At 37.0% G+C, this 23,752-nt stretch overlaps 4 protein-coding genes across 4 annotated transcripts; 1 reads left to right on the forward strand and 3 right to left on the reverse strand.

Moving 5' to 3' along the window:
• Positions 1-1,108: 1,108 nt before the first annotated feature.
• Positions 1,109-2,180, reverse strand: LOC124630104. Its single transcript, XM_047163836.1, has 5 exons — positions 2,127-2,180; positions 1,938-1,976; positions 1,700-1,795; positions 1,374-1,601; positions 1,109-1,228 (listed from the first exon to the last, which is right to left on the reverse strand). Exons 1-5 carry the CDS (start codon positions 2,178-2,180, stop codon positions 1,160-1,162), a joined length of 486 nt encoding a protein of 161 aa, XP_047019792.1. The 3' UTR covers positions 1,109-1,159.
• Positions 2,181-3,651: 1,471 nt separating this feature from the next.
• On the reverse strand, positions 3,652-5,565 carry LOC124629991. The gene is made up of 5 exons (XM_047163683.1): positions 5,501-5,565; positions 5,231-5,272; positions 4,847-4,939; positions 4,186-4,413; positions 3,652-3,815 (listed from the first exon to the last, which is right to left on the reverse strand). Exons 1-5 carry the CDS (start codon positions 5,543-5,545, stop codon positions 3,735-3,737), a joined length of 489 nt encoding a protein of 162 aa, XP_047019639.1. The 5' UTR covers positions 5,546-5,565; the 3' UTR covers positions 3,652-3,734.
• A 2,247-nt stretch (positions 5,566-7,812) lies between these two features.
• On the forward strand, positions 7,813-9,587 carry LOC124629974 (putative nuclease HARBI1). The gene is made up of 5 exons (XM_047163658.1): positions 7,813-8,331; positions 8,431-8,763; positions 8,841-8,985; positions 9,069-9,395; positions 9,471-9,587. The coding sequence occupies exons 1-5, from the start codon at positions 8,098-8,100 to the stop codon at positions 9,530-9,532; spliced, it is 1,101 nt and encodes a 366-aa protein (XP_047019614.1). The 5' UTR covers positions 7,813-8,097; the 3' UTR covers positions 9,533-9,587.
• LOC124629975 lies at positions 9,583-11,826 on the reverse strand. Its single transcript, XM_047163659.1, has 9 exons — positions 11,248-11,826; positions 10,927-11,131; positions 10,640-10,825; positions 10,483-10,549; positions 10,369-10,404; positions 10,167-10,259; positions 10,015-10,089; positions 9,830-9,921; positions 9,583-9,737 (listed from the first exon to the last, which is right to left on the reverse strand). Exons 1-9 carry the CDS (start codon positions 11,307-11,309, stop codon positions 9,585-9,587), a joined length of 969 nt encoding a protein of 322 aa, XP_047019615.1. The 5' UTR covers positions 11,310-11,826; the 3' UTR covers positions 9,583-9,584.
• Between the last annotated feature and the right edge of the window lie 11,926 nt (positions 11,827-23,752).

Raw genomic sequence — 23,752 nt, forward strand, 5'->3', positions numbered from 1 at the left:
TTTTTCAGATATTATGTATGTAGTTTCCATTTTTTATGTTTTTCACTGTTTATAGTTGAAAAGCTTAATATGCTACCTATGTTCTTTCTCGTTGTGTGTTGTAAATAAGCTTTTTTGCATAATCCCGTCTCTCTTTGTCTTGTGTTGAAAAATATGCACCAACAAGAGCTAAGCTCCTAAATTAAAGAAGAATGTTTCTGGTCCATTTTGATATTAAGATTCCATTGATACGAATATAAGAAAGCCCAAACCTAATTAACTTGCTTGACAGATCAGTTTTAAATATCTATTAGTGTCATCAGAGATACACTCACTCAATTCTTTAACTGCTTCGTATTTCAAGATTTTACCAACTGAGCTTGATTTCTTTGGGTTTCTATTGATATATGATTCTGAGCTATACGAGAAATGATAATATAAGAGAACTTTTTGAAAAGGTCTGAATCCAAAATGCTAGTAATTATGCAAAGGAATTAAGAACCCTTCTTATTTTGAAGAAGGGTGATGATGATGTCCTCCCAGACGTGTAAGTCGACGGCGACACCCTGACAATTCCCGGCAATCTGTCTTCGCTCATGGGCCCGGTAGTGACTTGCGAACCCGGAGGGTAAAAACGTAAACACTAACAATAGCAATTTCTGTTAGTCTACAACTAAGGATGGAAAAGTTTTTGTAGGTGCAAGAGATATGGTATGGAGTAAATGTATTATGTATTAACTTGTATTATGATATTAAAGGGCGTTGTAGTATCGTGTGTACTGTTAAACACAATATTACATTATGTCTACAACAAATAATGGTACTGGAAGAAACTGCTATTAAGTCTGTGATTGCCTTGCATTGCAATGCGTATGATTTATCCAAAGCATTTGATTGTGGTATTCATGATAAGAGAATCTTGAATTTCTATCAAAATTTAATAATTAGTTTTTTTTTTCAGTTCTTAGTATATCATAACTGAGCGGTAAGATAGAAAGGTTTATGTCTACGTGAAAAGATTTATAGAAACAGTTGTTTCTGAAGGAGTCGAACAGGGCTCATCTCTTGGCTCAATGCTTTTTAAATCTGACTTTTTGTTAAATAAGGTTCAGAAATAAGACAATGCCTTTGTGTCACATTTTATTTAGTAGTTTTAAGCACTAACAAAGTGTAAATAAATTCAACATTCTTTTACAAAAACATCTTTGAATTGCTGGCAGGTAGAGCTGTCGTTCCAATTCGGGCAGCGCTGCAACAAGAAAGTACATTAAACTATACTATAGTGTATTAAATGGGTAAATAAACTAATTAACAATAAGTTTACAATATCCATAATAAACACGTAATTAAACAACACTTTTCTACGATTTCAGCAAGAGTAGTTTAATACATACTTTCAACCATTGCGTTGTTATACAACGACTAACAATCTCGCCTTCACATGCTCCTACAGCTTCATATGGTGTGATGTCACCATTGATACATTTTGCCTTCACTTCTTCCAATAAACTTGGGTCATCTAAAACTTTTTTAAACATGATATCTAGTACTTTGGATCTGTCAAGCTTATCGTTATCATCAGTGAGGCCCATTCCCTTGGCTCGACACAACTGTTTCTCGCACTGTGAAAATAAATATACTTTTATAAAGTACCTACTTTGCTGTTATCTTTCTGGAACGTTCAGTACAGTAGTACCTAAGTAATTCAATTTCAACTCACCATCGTTTTTTTCGTAGCTAAACATTCAGCCATCATGACATATGGTACATCTACCATTCTTCCTGGATATTCATTCATGCAACAAGTTATCTCAGACTGAAAGAAAAACATCATTCATGTTTTAAACATTAAAATATTACCACTTTTGTTGTCTTTGAGAGCCAATTTGCCATTGACTATGCTCATTATTGTGGCAGTGTGCAAAATATTAAAATGTTTAGGATATTATTTTACTTACATAACTATAGCTTGTGCATATTTCCTTGTCAAATTCAGCCTGTAAAATTATATTGGGGTTAATTTTTTTTCCAGAAATACAACGATTATTATATTCCTCAGTGTCGTAACCGACGCAACAAGTTGGCTTATTTTAAGTCTGTGACGGTGAGGAAGAAATCACCAATTAGATAAATAGATTTTTTCTTACCGTAACTGTTGCAAATACAAAGCTCAAAATCACAGCAGCGTACATGCTGAACATTGTTCAGTTTGACACTGAGGACTAACAACTGAGCACGCCTATATATTTAAATATGCACAAACAGTCATTTGCCAGAGCTACCTAAATACCAGAAAATTATACCACTTTATTGCTTTATAACAATCGATTTGTCACCTCGATGTCTTTATAAAAATAATAATAATTACATGTCGTTGTTTGTTTTACACGTTTTTGCAGTAGTTAAAAAAAATGCAAAACAAACATTGTTACGTAGCTTATTGTCCTCTTACACTTAACTGCTTGAAACTCAGCAATAGGTTTAGATCCTAGCATTAAGGTTAAATTGTGATTGCATCTGGCTGTTAAATAAACACGTAACTGTTTGTAACTTCTTTTTCAAAATCCTGGTATGGGGTAACTTATATCAAAATTTTCTTCATTGTTAGGAGTGCAATTACAGTCATATACTTGCGCATATATAATTTTCAAATCAAATTGGGCCATAGACGGCCTTTGTGCATTGATATCGCATGTAGGTGATCTAAACTAAAATATATTCTAAGTATATCTTGGATGACATTGGTCGACTAAAGGTGAAAAAAAAAACTCTTTTAAGCACTTGTCCAATCCTACCCTGACCTGTAACGACCTTGTATTATGCTCATAGAAATAACACCATCTATTGACCATTTAGAATAGCATTACATGAAAATCGACCACAGGAAGTAATCATAACATATTATGGCTAAATGGTTCTTTGGTAGTGAGATACCTGTTCAAATAAATGTTAAGTTAGGATGACAGAGGTCGCTTACATCAATTTTCAGCAGCAAATTAAAACATCTGCTAAGCTCTTCCTGCCTAATGTGACAGCAGCTTCTATATTGGTACCAGATTGCAGGCATCATTAGCATATTCTTACAATTTTCTAAAGACTGAGTCTCATTGTCAATTATGTCTAAGGAAAGATAATCCGTTTGCAAAAGTTTTTCTAACTTTCATACGTTTTTGACAGGGATTCCTTTTATTACTAGCTTTTGCCCGCGACCTCGTTCGTGTGGAATAGTGACTTTGGGCAGATTTTTGGTTTGACCGCGAATATTTTTTTTTCTTTTTATATATTTTTTTGTAATAAAAACTATCCTATGTCCTTTCTCAAGTTCCAAACTATGTCTGTACCAAATTTCACACAAATCGGTTCAGTAGTTTAGGCGCGAAGAAAGACAGACAGACGTACAGAGTTACTCTCACATTTATATTAGTTAGGATTATTATTAAAGTAGTATTTAATTTAATAAACTACTGTAAAATAATAACTACATAGGTACCTAGCACAGGCACCTACTTCATAATTAATATAGGTACCTACTTCATAACTTCAATATAATCAGCAAAGAAATAGTTCCTACCTAATTCTACCAATGAAGGGTCAAATACTACTAAAAGCTTTATAGACTCAACATTATGGAATCTTCCATGACAGTTTCTAGGGTTCAAGAGTAAAACAGAATTTTAAGTGCTCCAGTTTAATTTAATTTGAAATTTCCATCGCTCTTCGTCGTTCCACGGCCTCTTTTTAAACTGAGAAGAATTTTACGAAACTAATTTCACACAATCTGCCACTAATCCTTTGATTTCCTTGCAGTCGGAACTATCCTCCCAGTCAGGACAATGCTGTAAATAAGAAAAGAAAAAATACACTGTTAAGCGGACTATACGATAAAATTATGTGTAGATAATGATAAAAATGTGAAATATCCATGAAAGTAGTTGAATTATTTCATGTTCTAATAAAATTTCCAGAAACCTCCAATAAAGTTGAGTACGTAGGCAGCTTTATGTTTACAAATTATTGAATCAGGTGATACTTTGCAGAAATCCATGATGTTAGGAAAAATATTTAGTTGTTTCTTTTTAACATGAGTATTGTAATGCACAAAAGTTCCTCTGAGGGTTGTTTGCCTTATACCTTCTGGTTAAGTAACTTGAATTTTAAATAATTGTGAATACACACGATCAGGTAAACAAAACACATTTTACTTACATTCAGCATCTGCATAGAAAGGCAATGTCTCATTTTCAAAAAGTCGCAGAACTCTGGTGGGGCATAGCTCTCGTAATTTCCGTTGATACAGTTCTTCTTCACATCTTCTATTAGACTGGCGTCGTCCACAAAATCTTTAGCCATAGCATCCATTAATTTGGTCTTATCTAGTTTGCCATCGTCAGTGGCAAAACCTCGCTTTTTAGCTAAACAGGCGTCGCGCTCACACTGAAAAAATATAGAAGTTAAATTCATGCTCCGAGCCTTTTTCCCAACTATGTTTGGGTCGGCTTCTAGTCTAACCGGATGTAGTGAGTACCAGTGCTTCACAAGGAGCGACTGTCCTATCTGACCCCCTCAACCCATTTACCCGGGCAACCCAATACCCCTTGGTTAGACTGGTGTCAGACTTACCAAGAAATATAGAAATGAAATTAAATTGAAAATTTTATAATATTTTTATAACAAATTATTAATTAAAATAGAAGCATTATGGGATTTAAAATAATTTAAATAAATAGGGTCTAAAAGTACGACGCAGAAACTGTAGAATTTTCAGACGTAAAACGATACGGTATTATCTACATGTTTTACAATATTAAAGTTTACAGCCAATAATACATTTATCTTTATATAATCGTATATAATAGTTTTGACTTACCGAAGCAGGATCCCTTGATAACTGAAAACATTCGGATAAATCATCGGGCTTCCCATCTGGAGGGGGACCTTTCTTGCAGCAGTGCATTGCATGCTGGAAGGGAATAAAGCATAATGTTAACAAAACCTTTTCTCTTAATAACTACAATATCTTCTCTTTAGTTTACAATATGAATGTACAAAGAACAGTTCTGTGTGTTTAGTAGATCAAAAAATCATTCTGAACATTTCATCATTTTTGTTCTTTCTTAAACAATTTGATGGCAGGACTAGAATGAGCCTTTTCCACTTTGGTTTAAATTTAACCATAGCAACATGCTTTGAAAAAACCTAAAAATAAATTGCTGAAAATAAACAAGTTTCATAATTAAATGAATGCACTTACAGGGTGGAACACACGTGAGCATTGTTTCTTGTCAACTTCAGCCTGTGAAAAAAGTAGAATTAAACATTTTTCTTACTCATTGGATCGTGGATTACTTTTATTTAATTACTTGAGACAGCCCCAAAAGCGCCCACCCTTCCCTACTTCCTATGTGTTATTACTGGAAAGAAGAAGGCGCAAAAAAATCCCCAGCAACACATGTCTGTCTGTGCCCCAGCAACACAAGAGTTATATAGCTTAAAAATAGAATCCAAAAACAAATTATCTTACCAAAGCGACTACAAATACAAAGCTCAATATAACAACACGATACATGTCGAACAAATTGTTTAGCACTGACACTGAAAATTACATTCGCGAGAATATATTTATATGTACATAAAGCAGTAATTTATTGCCCGTGCTATCTAAATACCAGAAAATTGTAGCAGTTTACTGAGTCACAACGATAATGATTGTCACCTTTATGTGTTTCTGAAAAAATATATGGCGGTCTGTTTTTTTGTCAAATAGTGTTGCGAACTTGTTCCTGGTCTTTTGAAGCTTTCTACGGGTCTTTTGTAGGTAAAAAAACTGTAAGATGATTTCATTATAATAAATTATTTGACCAAACATATTTAATGTTTTCGGTGTTTTTGCGTTATTTGGCATATATAAAACCATGGCAATATAATACAAGCTGTTGATTTGCATTTGTGCCATAGTTCAGGAGGAGGACATACAATACGTATATAATCGATTGGAATTACAGTAGATGGGAAATAACTAATATGCACTGCTTTTTTTGTCATTGTAATGTCGTGGTATTTCAGAAGTAATCCAATTTTATGAATGAAATTTATGAGTGATCGTTGCGTATGCTTTGTGTTTGCGTTTGTGTGAGGGCGCAGCACGGTTTTAAGGCCATTAACACACGCGCCAAGTTTAAATAAGGCTAAATGACATTTACGGAATTCCGAAAAAAAATTAAAGAAAAAAATTACGTACCAATTTTTTTATTGATTTGGGTCGAGAATCATTAGCATAATTACCTCCTTGAATATGGCACGGATGCAAATCAACAGCAGATGCAGATCAACAGCTTGTATAGTTACAATTATTTCAATAGTTAATTATTGAAGTGAAAATCATCGTATTAGTTTAGTTACAAGGGTTGGGCTCCACACAAGCGTATTTTTTTTTGGTATGCAACAAAGAGGGTTAGAAATGTTTCTTTAATAAATGAAACCTACCTACCTACCTTCAAATGTTTAGTTTTTCAAGATTTTCCATAGCATTGAGCAATTTTTATGGACTCATAAAAAGTGACCAGACCACTTTTGATAGTACTCATATTATTATAAATTTTTTCACAAGTTGCTTCAAATATTTAACATTTAATCATACCAAAATTGCGTAACACGGGACCCAACTTTAGTAGATAGGTCATTGCTCCCACTAAACTGACCACTTATCAAGCAAATCCGACTCTTATAACAAGCGCGAAAAGATTTAATTTTAGATTGCAAATTAATACGTCCTATTAATCCATAGCTGACGTGGTTTTGATTGTCACTTGGCATGTGAATAAATTAAACAGTGGTTGGCTGACGATTAGCTGCATGAACAATGCTTTGAAACAAGTCATGTCAATGATTATTATGATCACAGCCAATGGTATATATGGTTTCCTTGTTTGATTTACATTTGGTGTTATGTAGGTTTCTAAATAGGGTTTGCACATAAATGGTAGTAATTTAATAAGATAATTATTTTGTCGTTGTTTTTGCAGATATTTTCTCTTACTTAATTATATTCATGGAAGTTTCTTTCAAGAGCTTTGGAGTATGTTTTGAGAGATAAACATAATATAAATATATTACCTCTATATGTTATAAAGACTGCTGCATTTATTTAAAAATAAAGATAACTATGTAACTATACAACTATATATATTTTTTAAATCACAACCCTAGAGTAGCAATGAAACAATTTAATTGAAACCAGAAGCATAACTGACTCACAAATAATTCGTCAAATTGAACCTTCAACTAGTCGAAAAAAAATTTAAATTCAATAGAAAAGCTATTATATAATTTGGCGATTTGATTACTTATAATGCGACAATTTTTCACAACTGCGGACTCAATTGATATTTTAGCAGCGTAACTACACATACGTTTATGTATTGTGAACTATAATTATACAGAAGTGAACTACCGATTGTCACGTGTTTTACCTGATACTGGTGATCACAAACGTGGGGACAATATAGTATTTGTTGTTCAGTTGCTGTTTTCTATGAAAATGAATTACAAATGTAACTTTAGTTTTTTTCAAATACAGGGGGAAAAATATTATTTTACGGTAGGAATTAATTAAGATAGTATCAAAAAAATATCGGCTTTCACGCTATAGTTATCAACTAAACTGTTTTAAATGAAACTTAGTGCACGTAAGTAAGTACATAAGTAGTCTTTTTTTTTTCCGACGTTAAAAATCATCAAATGACCTCCCGCTGTGGGTTAGCAGCGGTGAGGGAGTGTCAGACTCTTACTGACTAAAAACCGTCGTGTTCCGTCATAGGTCTTTTATGTACCAGGGCCTGCAGTCTCGACAAAGATAGCGATCGCTTAACGACAAAATTCGGTCGATAAGTCCTAACGATCCGATCGTAACGATTTTTGGTAGTCTCTACTGCCAAAACTATCGAGTGTCATCGCAAAGTTACCGAATATTTTCGGTAAGATAACGATTTATCGTTATGTCATAGAATTTCCTTGCGACAGTTTTTGACAGCCCGCTAAGTGATAGCTACTATCGATATCGTTCCTATATTTGTTTATTTTACGTCAGAAAATATTAAATAAATAGTAATTTAATAAATAATGGCTTCTGAATATTTAGCATGGGACTTAGTTGTGCTCGAGCACAGACGCGATGTGCTTATGGGTCGACAAATAGCACGAAACAAGCGAAACGATGAAAATCCCTTGGATTTGGAGGATGGCCAATTTCTTCAAATGTATAGAATTTCAAAGGAAATGTTTCACAGGCTACTAAGTGAACTGCGTCCATCTCTCCAAAGACGACGGCCTTACGGACTTTCTGTGGAGTCCCAAGTAAGTGTCTTTGCGACCTACCGTGCATAAATAATATTTCTATAATATATTTTTTCTTATAACTAAGGTTGAACTTTTTTTAAATTTTCTTCTTATTAGATACTGACGGCACTCCGATTTTACGCATGTGGGTGCTACCAACAACCTGTTGGCTTGCAGTGGGGTTGTAGCATGAGCCAAAAATCTGTTAGCCGAGTCATCCGGGCTGTAACTTCGGCAATAAATGAAAAACTTTTAAGAAAATATATTAAATTTCCAATGACTCAAGGAGAACGCCATGCGGCAAAACAGAAATTTAGAAATGCCCCACAGCCATTCCCAGGGGTAATTGGAGCCATTGATTGCACCCATATAAAAATTTTAGCTCCTAAGACCAATGAGGAGTCTTATGTGAGTGGTCACCATGAGGGCCATTCATTAAATGTGCAAGCTGTAAGTTGACCTTCAGTTCTATAATATCTAAAAATATTGTTTGAAAAATATGTACTTACATATTTAATATATTACAGGTGTGTGACCCTGATCTTATTATTTTAAATATTAATGCTCGATGGCCAGGAGCGAGACATGATGCTCACATATGGGCAAATTCACCGGTGCGCTCAACAATGAAGCGACATTTTGAAAATGGGGACCGCCGTGCTTGGCTGCTTGGTAAATAAATGAACATTATAAATCTGCCTCGAAGAGGTTGCCCATTCGACTTCTGAAATTACTTTGTATTTTTAATCTTTTAGGTGATGATGGATATCCTCTGGAACCGTGGTTAATGACTCCCATAAAACATCAACAGCCTGGCACACCGGAATATAAATATACCGAAGCACACTGCTCAGCTAGGAACATCATAGAAAGATGCTTCGGTGTGCTAAAATCTGTGTTTAGATGTCTATCACACCAACGCCAGTTAATGTACGAACCCTATATGGCTGGCCTAATAATTAACGCATGTGCAGTGCTCCACAATATGCGGATAACATATAAATTACCGGAACCAGAGTCCACCACATCCATGCAGCTGGTGGATAATAGTAGATTCCATGATGATATGTTAGAAGTTACAGGTAACTTATGAACTGATTTTTTATTTTACTATGTATGTATACCTAACACCAATACATTTTATTTTTGTTATGCAGGTTCTGGGCGAGCTGTTGCAGAGCGCATAAGAAGAAGGCTAATTAACACTAGTTTCACATAATTATTATACTTTTTTTCATTTATGTACTGTTTCAAATAAAAAACATTTTATATCATTTATTATTTTTATTTATGTAATTATTTATTGCGTCAGCTATTTTGTTTCCGACTTTTACCAATTGCAGCGTCGCCTCGGCTTGTACCTTGGCTGCCTCAGCCTGCATCTTGGCAGCATCTGCTTGCGCTTGAGCAGCAGTTGCCAGCATCTAAAAAACGTTGGATTTACTGAATGTGTCTTAATGTTCTCTAGCATGCTAGTGTGTATAATAATTAAGAGGAAATTTACACTATAACACACCTTCATTGTAGCAGCATTTGCTTCTGCAACTGCTAGAAATTCTCGTCGAGCTGCACTATATTGCTCAGAAACACTTTGGCGAGGATTCAGATCTGAAAATACCCAAAATTATTGGTATTGTAGGAATTATTGGCTGACCCACCTGCAGAACTAATGTTTTTATTATAAATAAAATTTAAGCTTACTCCTCTTTCTTCTGGGTCTCTGTCGCAGTGGTGGTGTTGATGATGCAACAGTTTCTGTCCTTCTGCCACGTACTGCTGGAATTATCAATTATAACACATTAAATAAAAATCAATGAAAATAAACATAGGTGAGCAAAATAACTGCAACTTACTCATTTGTAGTACTGGCGACTGAGGGGCATCTTGCACTTGTTCTTGGATGGGTGGTGGTGAAGAACCAGCCGTTGCTCTGCTGTCATTGATTGCTAAAATATTTTGTTAATTAATATTTTGGTAACATTAGTGTACAGATGTATACACATAATAAAATATATTATAGCAGTAACCAACTAGTTACTAAAAACTCCAACTTACTTGTTTCAGTCGGTAACAATTCCACAAAATCTCTAGCTGTAATAAAATAAATAGTAACATTAAAATTAAAATAATTATATTTTGAATTGAGTACCTATTAATTTAAAAACTTACCCTGAGAATGAGGTAAGGTGAGAACCTCAGAGATTACCACCCCAGCCTCCATCTCATGTTGTAATAACTGTAAATAACAATAAAAGTATTTTTAGTGTTATCAACATTCAAAGATTGAGAATATTAAATTGTATTGAATACAATAATCACAACTTACATCTTCCTCTGGCATAGCGTCCGGGCAGTCTGTCCCAAAGGAATAATCTGCCCCAACTATTGAAATTATCCGGCTCTCGGCCTCGGTCAGGGGAGCAGTGCTGACGCCTCGGTTGCCGGTACGTTTTTGTTCTTTTTTTAATTTTGCCGCCTTACTGCAAGCGCGGCTTTTTAAGTCTCTCCAAACCTACAATTAGAATAATTAACTCAAGTAAATAATAAAAAAAAACTGACGTGGCATGTACATGCTTATAATTAAAACCAATTCAATCTTTGAAAAAGACTTACCGTCATCCACTGCTCTGGTGTCTTTCTAGACCCGTTAGGGAGATTATTGAGCTCCTCGGCAACCTCCCTCCAGCCCGTTTCGAAATTTTCCCGGCCCTGCAAGCCGGTAAATTTCCGCGTGTGCAAATATGGACGCGCTTCTAATATTGATAGTAGTGCATCAATTTGAGCGGGTGTAACACGAGGGCTACGCAGACGCTTACGCCTGAAACATTAAAGTAGTCATTATGTAAACACAGAATACTTCGGATGTATACAAAGTATTCAATTTAGTAAGTACCAAGAATAGGAATAAAAAATTCTCGTTGTAGATGTACTTACCTGACGCTCAAGCTGCTGGCACCCGGCAGGCCTGCGCCTGTTTCAATGACTTCACCGTCCATGAATAGTAATGAATACACCGTTCTCCTTTATTATTATTATAAATCAAACCAATGTTCAAGTGCACAAACAAACTTGACATTGACAGTTTGTTTATGTTCTATGTCTGTATTGCAAGTACGCAAACTATTAAGATCTTTAATATGTGTTTTCTTAAAAAACGGTATGTTTTACTTACACGGTTCGATGCAAAAAGTTTTAATATGATAAGGTTCATCTATTTTCTTTATAATTGTCAAAGGAAACAAAATTGGTTGTGCAAATCTTGTCTACCATTTCTCCCTATAATACAAGGATTTTTTTTACATGCAACATTTTAATACAAATTCACCGCACTATGAATACGGTTTTCGCTATCGTACCGACACGAATATGTCATGATAATTAGCGATGTTGCCCGCTATCTCGGCTGTCGAGACTTGCGTTTATCGTTACTGTCGTTATGGCAAGCGAATATTTTCGTTAATATTTAGCGACTGTCAGTTTGCGATCGAATCGCTATCTTATGTCGAGACTGCAGGCCCAGGGCCGCGGTATCTCTTTCGAACAACCCGCAGCCCACGTATAAGTAGTCTCAAGCTTGAGAAAGGACGTAGGTTACCTTTTATCCGAGTTCTGGAACGTATTCCTTCAGTACAAGAGTGAATTTTCTAGTAGATTTTTGATAAAATAAGGCTGAAAATTGGTTTGGTGTCCCTGATGAAAAAAATACTTTTTCACGTTACCAATTTCAAAAATTCACATTTCCCGCTACCGTATAACTAAATAGACGGAAAAAATTCTCCAAAAAGTATTAGGCTTCCTCATTTAATTTAGCTACATTTAAATACGTCGGCTTTACTTGCAAACGGTGGCGTATAATAAAAATTTAGAATTTCCAGCCTGCTCCCAGTTGATAAGAGAATGGTGTCATAAAATCCTGAGCCAAGGTAGAGGGATATGAAATCATCTTTCTGAATGATCCTAAGGTAGGCTAAATTATATTGCTATCATTCGATTCTACTTAAGTTCCGTTGATATTATTAGGCACGGAGTAAAATTTATGGTATGTCAATTTCATATTCACGTGTAAGTCAATTTTCGTAGCTGATATTTCTTTCGCCTTTTAAAGTTTTTTTCTTTTGGTAGTATAGCATATTTTTCTGTATTTTAATAATTATAGAACCTTTAAAATTCCAAAATAAATAGGAGCAGTCCATTGAGTAAAATTTATGATAGGTAAGTTGTTAGGCATTCTCTTTGTGAATGCAGTTCTGAGTGTATTTATTTTTGCTTTTTAATAAATACAGCCTGCTATTTGCCTACCACTGTATGCTTTATAGAATATTTTATTATACACCGTATTTTACACATACCTATTCTTTATATATAAACGCAAAAGTGGATTTGTTTGTTATGTTATCAAGCTGAAGTTTTGGTTAATCGACAGATACAATTTTGCATGGAAATACCTTTTTACAGGGTGCGGAAAACGAACGAAGCCGCAGATAAAATTCAGTTTACTGTAAAAGAAAAGTAACGTTATTCGTACAAATGACGACCACCATTATTTATTGGATTGTCTTTAATTTTCCCCATTTTCACGTCTTCCCATTAAACTTAAAATAAAATTATATGATTTTTGGCTTCTTTTTTACTTAAAGTTTATTATTTAAATGTGCAGGACAAGCTCTGTGCGGTCGAAACTGATGAGGAGATCGTGACGGGAATGCGAGCGGGGTCAGGTCACTATATCGGTATATGCAGAAGGTGTGGTCGAATATAACACACGAAAAAAAAAGTTTTAAAATAATAGTTCTTTTCACTGACTTTCCACGTCAGAGGCTATCAGGCGGATTTGAGAAAACTCTGACATTAGCGCTTGTAGGTGATCAAAAGCTGACTAATTCCTTTGAGTCCCTAAAAAGGATCAAAAAATATTGAACAATTAGTAAAAGAGTTATTTTGATAAAACTTTTGATTCCTGAACCTAATTAAATGAGTAATTTTATAAGACGCCACAGTAACGAATTCTCTTACCCTTCATCTTGCCCATCATAAGCCATTATCTACAGGTCTCACTTAAAAACAACAAAAGATAGAACATAAAAGATATCTAATGATAGATAAATAGAATATAAAGGTAGATAAAGGTGATACTTCTGTATTTCCCTATCTTCCACGTCACGCGCCGTAGTCACGCAATGTGCCAGCCATCGGCGTATGTTCCAGAGCCGAGGCATGCTTAATTTTATAATCGCTGTTGTCTCCTACAGTCCTGGTACTTTCGTAATTTCGTAATCATGTTTATGTTTCTATTTTCAGGCTAAATATAGCAAGGGTATTATTTTATTTCTCGTTGTTTATTTGCATGGGTAACATTTTTTAATAATGGTTTTCATGCTTCGGGAATCCAACCAAAGGACATCTTTTCAACGTACTTGTAAACGAAAGTCTTCCATTATGTTAAGTTCAGTATGTTAGTGTTAAGTTTTCTCAACAATTTAATCGCAAATTCTCGGTCTAAATTACAAAAAAAATGATAAAATTAAAATGGTTTAGTTGTAACTACTCAAGCTCCATTTTGGTTTTTCATTACTGCAGCAATAACAACATTGGCTGGTAATTGACCCTTAACAAGGTCTATTCTTGTTCATTGATATTATTACACACTTATTCTTGGAATAGATTCTTGATCTTGATTATTAGGGTTTCAGGCCATTAGTTTCAATTACCTATTGTGTTTTCTAAGAAAATTTTCTTGTTAACTGAATCTTGAGGAATAAATTTTATCGCATTGCATCGAGATTATTTTAACCCTAAATAAGTCTTATATCATAAGACACCATTCTAAACTCAAAATCAAAAGCCTAAAAACAAAACATCAGCAATCTTCCGAACAATAGTTAAATCGTTCATTTCGCTCAAGTTAAAGTTAATAAACAGAATTACTTTCGACGAGTGCCTCCTACAGTCGATGGCTACGGTCGATACCACTGCCGATTGTGTGAGATGAGGCTTCAAACCACCGAGTAAGGAAAAATAATGCCATGAGTAGGTCAGGCGCCTTCGTCTAGGTCAAATTCGTACGGTAAACATGACGAAAACGATCAGTTACGTGTGATCTAACGAGGCGTTCGGGTTCTTTGAGACATCAACGATTTTTGGTAATACAATGAATGGTCGGATCCAAGGAAGGCGCATAAGGGCGAAAACAGTAACGTTCCTCATATCCCGCTCGCCCGCATTTTGGAGCGTGACTTTCTTAGGCGATGTTCCGTTTGGCACCTTTTTTTTTTTTTTTTTTTTTTTTTAGCGACGTAAAATCATCAAATGACCCCTCCCGCTGTGGGTTAGCAGCGGTGAGGGAGTGTCAGACTTTTACTGACTAAAATCGTCGTGTTCCGTCATAGGCCTTTTATGTACCAGGGCCGCGGTATCTCTTTCGAACAACCCGCAGCCCCGGCAGGCCTTGGCCCTGCTGGGCCCCGCTGGGGTTGCTGACATCTCTTTGAGGAGCGCGTGGAACAACGCGCGCCGTCGACACGGGTCTGTCGTCTAGAAAGACAGAGGGACGATGAGCCACCCGAACTCACCGCCCACAGACCCACGCCTACGGTGGCCGGGAGTCATCTCGCGACACCCGGCGCCCATGGTGTCTACCTGGGATGAGAGGTGCGAACTCTCTGGCGTTCCGCCTCCTCCTTCTCGAGCATGACCGCTTCGCAGAAGGAGGCGACGGCATCCCATTCCCTCTCGCCCCGGACCATGGCCTGAACCAGGGCCGGACGCGAGAGGTCGCCGCCGCCCAAAGCCTCGACGAGGACCCGGCGGTGCCCCTCCCATGCGGGGCACACCTGGACTGTGTGGTCCACCGTGTCCTCGGGGCTGTCCGCACAATGGTGACACCCGGGCGCCTCCTCACGACCGATGCGGTGCAGGTACCTCCCGAAACAACCGTGTCCGGTGAGGACCTGCGTCATGCGGTACGTGAGGGCGCCGTGACTCCTCCCGAGCCACTCCTCAAAGAGGGGACTTACCGCCACGATGGTGGCGTGCCCTGCACTGGGTTGCGACAGTCGCTCCCTCCAGGCCACCATGAGATCGCGCCGGAGCTCCGCCCGCTGCGCGACAACTTGCCGCGGCAACGGGGTTTCTCCCCGGCGCTGAGCCTCCTCGCGCCAGTCGTACAGGCGCAAGAAGACCCTCGCCTCCAGATCCCACGGTGGCAGTCCAGCAAGTAGGCCAGCTGCTTCGCGGGAAATCGTGCGGTACCCCCGGATTAGCCTAATGGCTATCACCCTTTGGGGCACGTTCAGGTAGTGTAAAGCCCGCGGCCGTACCGAACGTGCCCATACCGGGGCCCCGTAAAGGGCCATGGACCGCATGACCCCCGCGTAGAGTCTGCGGCAGGGGGCGTTTGGGCCGCCCAGGTTGGGCAGGAGCCGCTTGAATGCAGCACCTGCCTTCTCCAGTTTGGGGCCCAAACGTCGGAAATGCTCGACGAAGTTCCACCGGCCGTCGAGGACGAGTCCCAGGTATTTCATCGCCCTCTCGACGCCGATGGTAACCCCCCCCCACCGTGACCTGGGAGCCTGAAGGTGGCGCGTTCCGAAGCCTATGAAAGCACATGGCCTCGGATTTGTGCAAGGCCACCTCCAGGCCCAGCAGCTGGATCCTCTCGATGACTGTCGCAACCCCGCGCGTCATTATGTCGGCCGCTTCCTGGTGCGACCTCCCCTGTGCCAGAACCAGCGTGTCGTCAGCGTAGCAGACCACGCTGACGCCGCTAGGGAGGTCGGCGCGCAGCACCCAGTCGTAGCCGATGTTCCACAAGAGCGGCCCCAGTACCGACCCCTGTGGAACACCGCACGACATCTCTCGCCGGTTCCACTCCCCATTGTGACCGGGGTAAATGATGGACCTATCCGACAGATAGGCCTCGACCACGCGACGAAGGTAGGTCGGCACCCGGTGATACCGGAGTGCCTCCCTAATGCAACTCCAGGGAAGGGTGTTGAAGGCGTTGGCGATGTCAAGAGACACCGCCAAGACGACCCCCCCCCGGGACACAGCATCCCCCGTCGTGAGAGCTCTCACGCGCATGATGGCGTCCACCGTTGAGCGCCCCTTGCGGAAACCGAACTGGTGGTCCGCAAGGTCCGGCCCTATCCCCCCAAGGTGCGCGACGAGGCGGTGTGCGACAACTCGCTCAAAGAGCTTGCCCACCTCGTCGAGTCCGTTTGGCACCTCTGCTAGTAATTTTGTTCTCCATGGCTTCGGTCGATACCACTCCCGATTGTGTGAGATGAGGCTTCAAACGAAATCGAGCGAGTTTCCGTATTCCACGATTTATTAGATAAAAACCCATTGTATCGATGCTTTAGGAATTACCGGCGCTTTGTGCATAGAATTAATGTTCGTGAATGAATGGGTAAATGTTGTAAGTTCAGAAATTAATGCTTTGCATATTGAATAAAGTAATGTTTCTTGAATATTTGAAACAACGCTAATATTGAAAATAAGAATGTTTGTGTGTGTTCGTAGTGTATGCATGTATGTTAATTCTTTACGCATGTACAGCTCGGCGGAATTTTATGAAAGTTGTTAGTTTGTATAGCGTATATATATAAGCGTATGCTAATTTTGAATGAACAGAGGTCAACAAAATTTTCTTTTTATATAAAAACAATCACATGATATTTTTATTCACTCAGAATATCACTTCACCTGCGAATACTACAAATAGACAAGGCTCCAACAGAAAATACATCCCATTTAATTCAAGCCACAGACCTCAAATTTCCTAGGCACTTGAAATAACCTTCGTTCGCGATTCCGTTTGACTCTCAGGTATTTGCGAAGCACATTCATTAATGTCAATATTAAGTCTGCAAGCATTTTCAACTACGACTCGGTTCTGACGTGTGAATTCTAGAGTGAGTTCACAACAGCGTGTGTGTTTCATGTAAGTGAAATTTTGATGTAAATTTTTCATAATTATGTTCTTCATGTTTTACATACCTACGCATTTGTAGTTTTTGGGTATTAATACTTAATTTTGATAAGAAGCTCGTGTAAATTTAAATAAAACCACTTTTGTGGAATTTATCGTTGCCAAAAACTGTCAGATGAAAACTGTATCCTTAGGGATACAGTGAGCTCGTTTTGCGTGAATCGGATTGTCAATAATCAATAGTTTGAGAATATCATAGACATAATATTAGTAAACAGGACTGCGCATATAAACCCAAAAAACGAGCCGAGTGAAACAGTTAGTACGGAGGCTGTCTGTCCCTTTCTAATAGGGTGACTATGAGATTAAGCTATGTGAGACAAATCCGAATTTGCTAAGATTATTAAACACAGATGAGTATTGAAGTTTTAACTTACGCAGTTTGTGACCTTAAGATACTAATAAAGGCTTTTAATAATTAGCGGAAATTAGCAGTATAAAGGCAGGAAGATTCGAAGTGAAGACTGTTTTTTTTGTATTTCTACTTCATATATAGACTGCTGAGCCATTTATGTCGCCTTTCTTCATTTTTTGGGAAGCTATAACAATAGTACAACAGTTTTAAAATCCATCACCCATATTTTGACTCGTTACAAGAATTCATGGGCACCCTAGTTGTTTGGTTTACGAAAATGTTATTATTAGCTAACCTGTGGAACGATATATTGCAACCACCATAGGATTCACTTTTGCAAGTAGAAACGCAACACTTTTTCACCATTTTAATAGTTTAAATTGATTTAATACAAAAAAATATAAACAAAATTTTAAATGCTGATTACGCGCCAAGAATGTTCAGGGTTACCGCTAGAAAATAAAAAAAAGCAAAATAAAAATTTATGTTGTTTATGTTTTAATAATAAATACGAATAAATTAATGCGATTGTTATTAATTTGTTGACTTACAATTGTTAAAATAAGATAAAAATATAAGTGATTCAATTGTTTTTGGGAAGACAAAACTTTTGATCACAACATTTTTTTATGCTGGCAAGGTGTTAGAAAGAGACAAACAGCCTCCGTTCGAACTATCCCTCTCGGCTCGGATTTGCCTCTGTGTATTATGCAACCAATTTAGTACCTTATTGCGTTAGAATAGAGTTCATTTTCGTAAATATATATTTTGAGCGTGCGCAATCTTGTTTAGTAATATTATATCTATGGAGAATATAGTCTTGTAAAACGTATTTTAAGTAAAACTGTCAACCATTACCAACAACCGAATGAAAATTCTACCACTCCATATTTATTTTGTAGGTCAGTAACAGTAGGCTTTGACCATTGTTTGTATACTTGGAATGACCCTCGAAGCGTCAACAGTGGCGTCATCATCATTCATGGGCTGTTTTACTCGGTAAACGCAGTATTAATTTATCTGAAATGCGAAATATCCTGATGGAATTTATCATGATGGTTAAAAGCGGCCGATCATTTTGGATTTTGTATTTCTGTCACGAACGGAATTGTGGGCCATTTTATAAGTTGATTTCTGATCATCGTGACCGAATTGATTAGGTCGAAAAGTCGCAATAATATAATTTGTATATAATGGATTTTTTTTGGAATGGGTGTTTTCTGTAGATACAGGAAGAGAATGTTGCCTAATATACATAGCTATAAATAAGTTGTTTGTTGTTGAAACAATATCAAGCAATGATTACAGGTTCCAACAACCAAGTTAATAACATTGCGTGCAAACAACGTAATATTACATAACTTCTGAAGTATTACACAATCAGTCTTGTTTTCGTTCCATTTTCCTTATTCAGCCACATAAATCTAATTTGCAGTTTTTCTGATGTCATCGTTTTCCCAATTCGCCACCTTTCTGGACTATTTAGGGGCAGAAAAGGTCGATTTATTTTATCAACGTTACCTTTGGTCGTAAAAAAGTGTAAAACTTTTACTATAGGTAGCGTTTAATAGGCATAGCTAGGATAGCTGTGTAAATCAATAGGTACCAGCGGTAAAGGTTATGACCCATAAAACTATAAGGATTTTATAGTAGATCCTGAGTTTGGGTATAAAAAGATCCTATGGGTTGTTGGGCGCTTAAGAGGTGAGCTTTTTATAGATATTGTTTAATAGGATTTTAGGATGTCATGTTCATACCTGGTTTTATATCTTACTGAAGACTGGTCGGTGTACCTTTGCCGTGATGTGGAAAATGCTCTGGTACTCGATGATTATAGTCAACAAAGTTATTCCAGAATGAGTTAGAGTTGAACTAAAATTATGATTACGAGATTGATTCGTTATAATATTATTATCTGCCTTTATTTTTCTGCTTTCCAGATTTGGTCACTGCTCATTTATGAGCAGCATTTTTTACAAAATGTAAAGAAAAAACATTACATACTAGCGTAGCACATCTCACAACACAAGCTCATATTTTACCATCGTAAAAAAAAAGTAATGTAGTAAAAAAATATTTTCTACAGTTTTTTATGGCCAGTTTATCCCATAAAAAATAAACTTTTTTAGCCACTAAAATAGTAATTCATTACGTTCACGCACAATTGGTTTCTCCTAGAATTTCCCCTGAAACCGCTTGCTTGATCGATCATGCATGAATTTCAGGAGCCCTTGAACTAATATTGCTTTAGTCTCGACCATTCTTCCAGAAGAGTCCTACAACAGTGCCTATAAATATTATATGAGTTTTTAGTAATACAATTACAAGTTTTTTAGAGAAGGAATAAATTATTGAAGGTCGTTGGTTTGGACAACGATTTGATTTTACTCATGACTACCAAATTACTTGAGAAGAAAAAACTAACTTAAGATTAAGAGTAACTTATATGTAAAACTGAAATGTCGAAAATCATTCTTTCATTATATCGTTTTGTTTTCAAAATTGTATAAATATTATGCGACTACTTACTTGAGAAATCAAAATTATATACAACTCAAAATTCAATACTTTTTAACTTAACCAAAGTAACGATATAGTCATTTAAAGATCTTCCTAATTAGATAACATCGATGAACCCAAAGATAGCACGTGCAATTCACGAATTTTCTAGAAACAATCCGGGTTCATATTACGTATTACAACGGACATGAGGAGTAGAATATTAGCATAGAAATAGCTCGGTGATCCACTCTAGCCGACGTGGAGCGTGAATGCTATCAGTTGTAATTAAGCTGTCAACGCTAGTCTCTGGATAATTCTAACCTACCTTATCACGACTTGATTACAGACTTTTTGGATAAGACATACAGAGTGATTGATAGTTGTACCTCCCTAAGGCCTTTTAAATAATTTCCGTGGTAGATAGTATCGAGGTTTTGGTGAGCTTGAATTAGGTTAATTTTTTGATCGTATTTTTGTGGGGTTTACGTGAGATTGGCGGGTTTGGGAACGTGATACTGCAGATTTTTTGGAAATTGATTGAATTTGTTGATAAGGTATCTTGTGCATTATAAATTAGGTTACTGTGTCACGGCAGGAAGATATTTCAAGAGTTTCATAAGATTATAAGCATTAGATACAAGCGTTTTGAATGCAGTAAAATTCATAGATTTGACACAAAACACAAGTAGCTATTTGTATTGGTGGTGTAGGTGTTTATCATGTATGTTCAGGACACAAATTCAGTAGTATTCCGAACATTTAACCAATTCCTCTCATATACTATGTAGGTACGTCACGTACCATGGTTTGTGATCCCAGAGTCTAGACGCGTCCGTTTGCAAACCGCTATTGGTACTTCAATGGGTCTGACTGACCGCAGTTGACTTCCGCTGGCTTAATTAGCAGAATTGTGTGTCTGTCTGTCTATATTTTGATGTTTTAGGTCTATGTCTAGAAAGAGTCTCTTAGTATGATTCTGGGATGTTTAATTATGAGGCTGGTAAAATTTTATGAAGTTGAAAAAGAAAACATAATTTCTGTGATATAAAACCGTTCATTTATAGTTATTTAGAAATATAATAGTATACAGTCAATCAATGTATGCCAAACATACAAGAAAATGCCTTAATTGTTCCAGTATGATAAATAGCAATATCACGATGTACAATTTCCGAAAGATTCATGTGTGTCCACTCACATCGTTAGGTTACATTACACGTTATTAATAATTCACAGGTCAAAGTATTCTGGTTTAATTCCAAATAGGCCTATAAAAGCTGTTTCGAATACTCAAGTTATTATTCGATAGAATACCAACAGAAAACTAGATAAACGCTATTCTGTCCATAGTTTTCAAGTAGGTTTACATAGGCAAGTACTGACATATTTTTTTACATATTATTGCTAATACCATTCATCTTAACAAAATCTCCATTGAAAGCTTCTGTTTTTTTGCAACTACACAAAAAATATACAGGCCGAGTTCTAAAGGCGAAAATCCAATAACGTCACAGTTTTCATGATAGATGGAACACATTAGCAACAAAGAGACGAGTGATAACTCTCCGGTTCAAAGCCTAGATTTTTAAATTTATAACCCGACATTTCTACCGAAATGAATTTTTGGTACCGATATCAATTTTGATATGGCGAATGTTTGAATGATATGTGCCAATGATTTTTAGCAACTTTATGCTTGATCAGGTGTACGACATATCGCAAACTTTATCAACTTAAACTTCAGAAACTTTGTCCAGTTTTATACATACGTATTTTTTTTATTTTGTCGTGTTTTAGTACAAAAAAGAAAAGTTATTAATATCCAAAGATGTTTATTTTTTGTAACCGATTGTATGGTCACAGTCGTCATAGTAGGCACGGCGGCGACGCGAAACCGGTTTACTGACGCGAGCGCTGCTCCAAACGCGTAAGAATAGTTGGTATCCATATTTTGCTGATTTTAGGGCAGACTAAGAAATGAAAAAAAGCATTTTTTACTGATGATGCAGATATGTTCTGTTAGTGATTCTGGACCACCAGTTTTTTTTTTGTGCACTGCTTAAAATTCATTCCTGTATAGATTTTTTTTATGTAAAATAATTTTGCGGGTGTCTAATCTATTTTGGAACATGGTGGTTAAAGACGATAAAATAATATCGAAATAGATATTTAGGTTACGATCATTCATTGTAATTTATCTCAGTATAAATAAAACGTACAATTCCAATTTCAGTACCCTACGATATTCCGTTTCCAAAGCGATTCTTTTGAATAATAACCTTTGGTAATCTTGTGCAGTTGCCAAGGCGGCATACGGCACAACGTACTATGACAGTCCACTTAAAAGTTTTAACTTTACGGGCAGGCTTGCTAGCGGAATATCTGCCTGAAGATATGGTGAGCTAGCCAAAATAACTAGCGAAGTTTTATCTTGTGTTGTTCTTGTTTAGTTTTGGAAGAGTTAGTGGTAAATTAGAAATATTTTATTGAGATACTCGTATATACAGGTCTTTTAAAGTTGCTGCGGCCTTAGAGCTGATGATGAACTGATGATCCTGTAGAAATTTAAATGCCGGATTTTCAGAGCAGTAAAGGTATATCGAGGTCTGCAATGTTTTTTTTTTATTAAGACACACGTAGATAATTTAGAATCAGCAGGTCTACTTGAGAACTGTTTTTAATCTATCCAGAGAAAGTACTGTATGCACGAAAGCAGGTTCGCAAAATTGTGTATGTGTAGTTCAAATTCTACGCCGAAATATTGGTTTCCTCGTCGATGTTCTAACCTAGAAATGTCAGTTAATCATTTCGTAAGGCAACCGTGATGCATCATGCCAGGCTCTAATTAATTAGCCTTATGAAACGAGTCGGTGCTGGCTTCTGATACGAAGTAGCTTTGGGCAGGCGCTGTTTTATAATTACGTCACATCAAGTTAGGACCTGATTTCTACACTATTTTAAGTTGGTTTAGTTTGAGGTCGTTATTACCTGATTGCGCTGAGAAGACTATGGCAAGGACATAAAAATATACTTCTTCACCATTCCTCGTTGATTCTTTCAAAGAGTATTCCATAAAACTTAACGTGTACCATACAGACGAAACATTTTCTTGAATAGAGCAATTTGCCAAAAATTATCACCAGCCTACCAAATTACCGCAACTCAGTCTTATAGCAACGAAAAACACAACCGAATATATGAAAACGATGTCGGTAATGGATACCTGCCACCATCAAGTGTTATAACCGTAAATGTAACGTAAATCCCCAAAGAGTTTCACTACACTGCGTATGACAGGTCGAAAGCATTCAAAAAACGCGGCCATTTTTGTAACACCCCCAAAATTCGGAGATTGAAATTTTATATGTCAAACCGTGGGAAGAATAGATGTGGTTTCTGTCATGTCAAGATTGAACGAAAAAAATATCACAAAAGAAATAAATTATTGGGGAAAAATGTACATGACTTTGCGTTTGACTGTACTTTTTTATCAAAAGTGTGTTGAATACCTGACTTATATGACAAATAATTTATACTTCTTCGATGAAAAATACTTGAAGATTAGTACCCAAATGTCTAGTGTTATAAAATTA

This window comes from Helicoverpa zea, chromosome 4 (genome assembly GCF_022581195.2).
Source record: "Helicoverpa zea isolate HzStark_Cry1AcR chromosome 4, ilHelZeax1.1, whole genome shotgun sequence".
NCBI classification, from domain to species: Eukaryota; Metazoa; Arthropoda; class Insecta; order Lepidoptera; family Noctuidae; genus Helicoverpa; species Helicoverpa zea.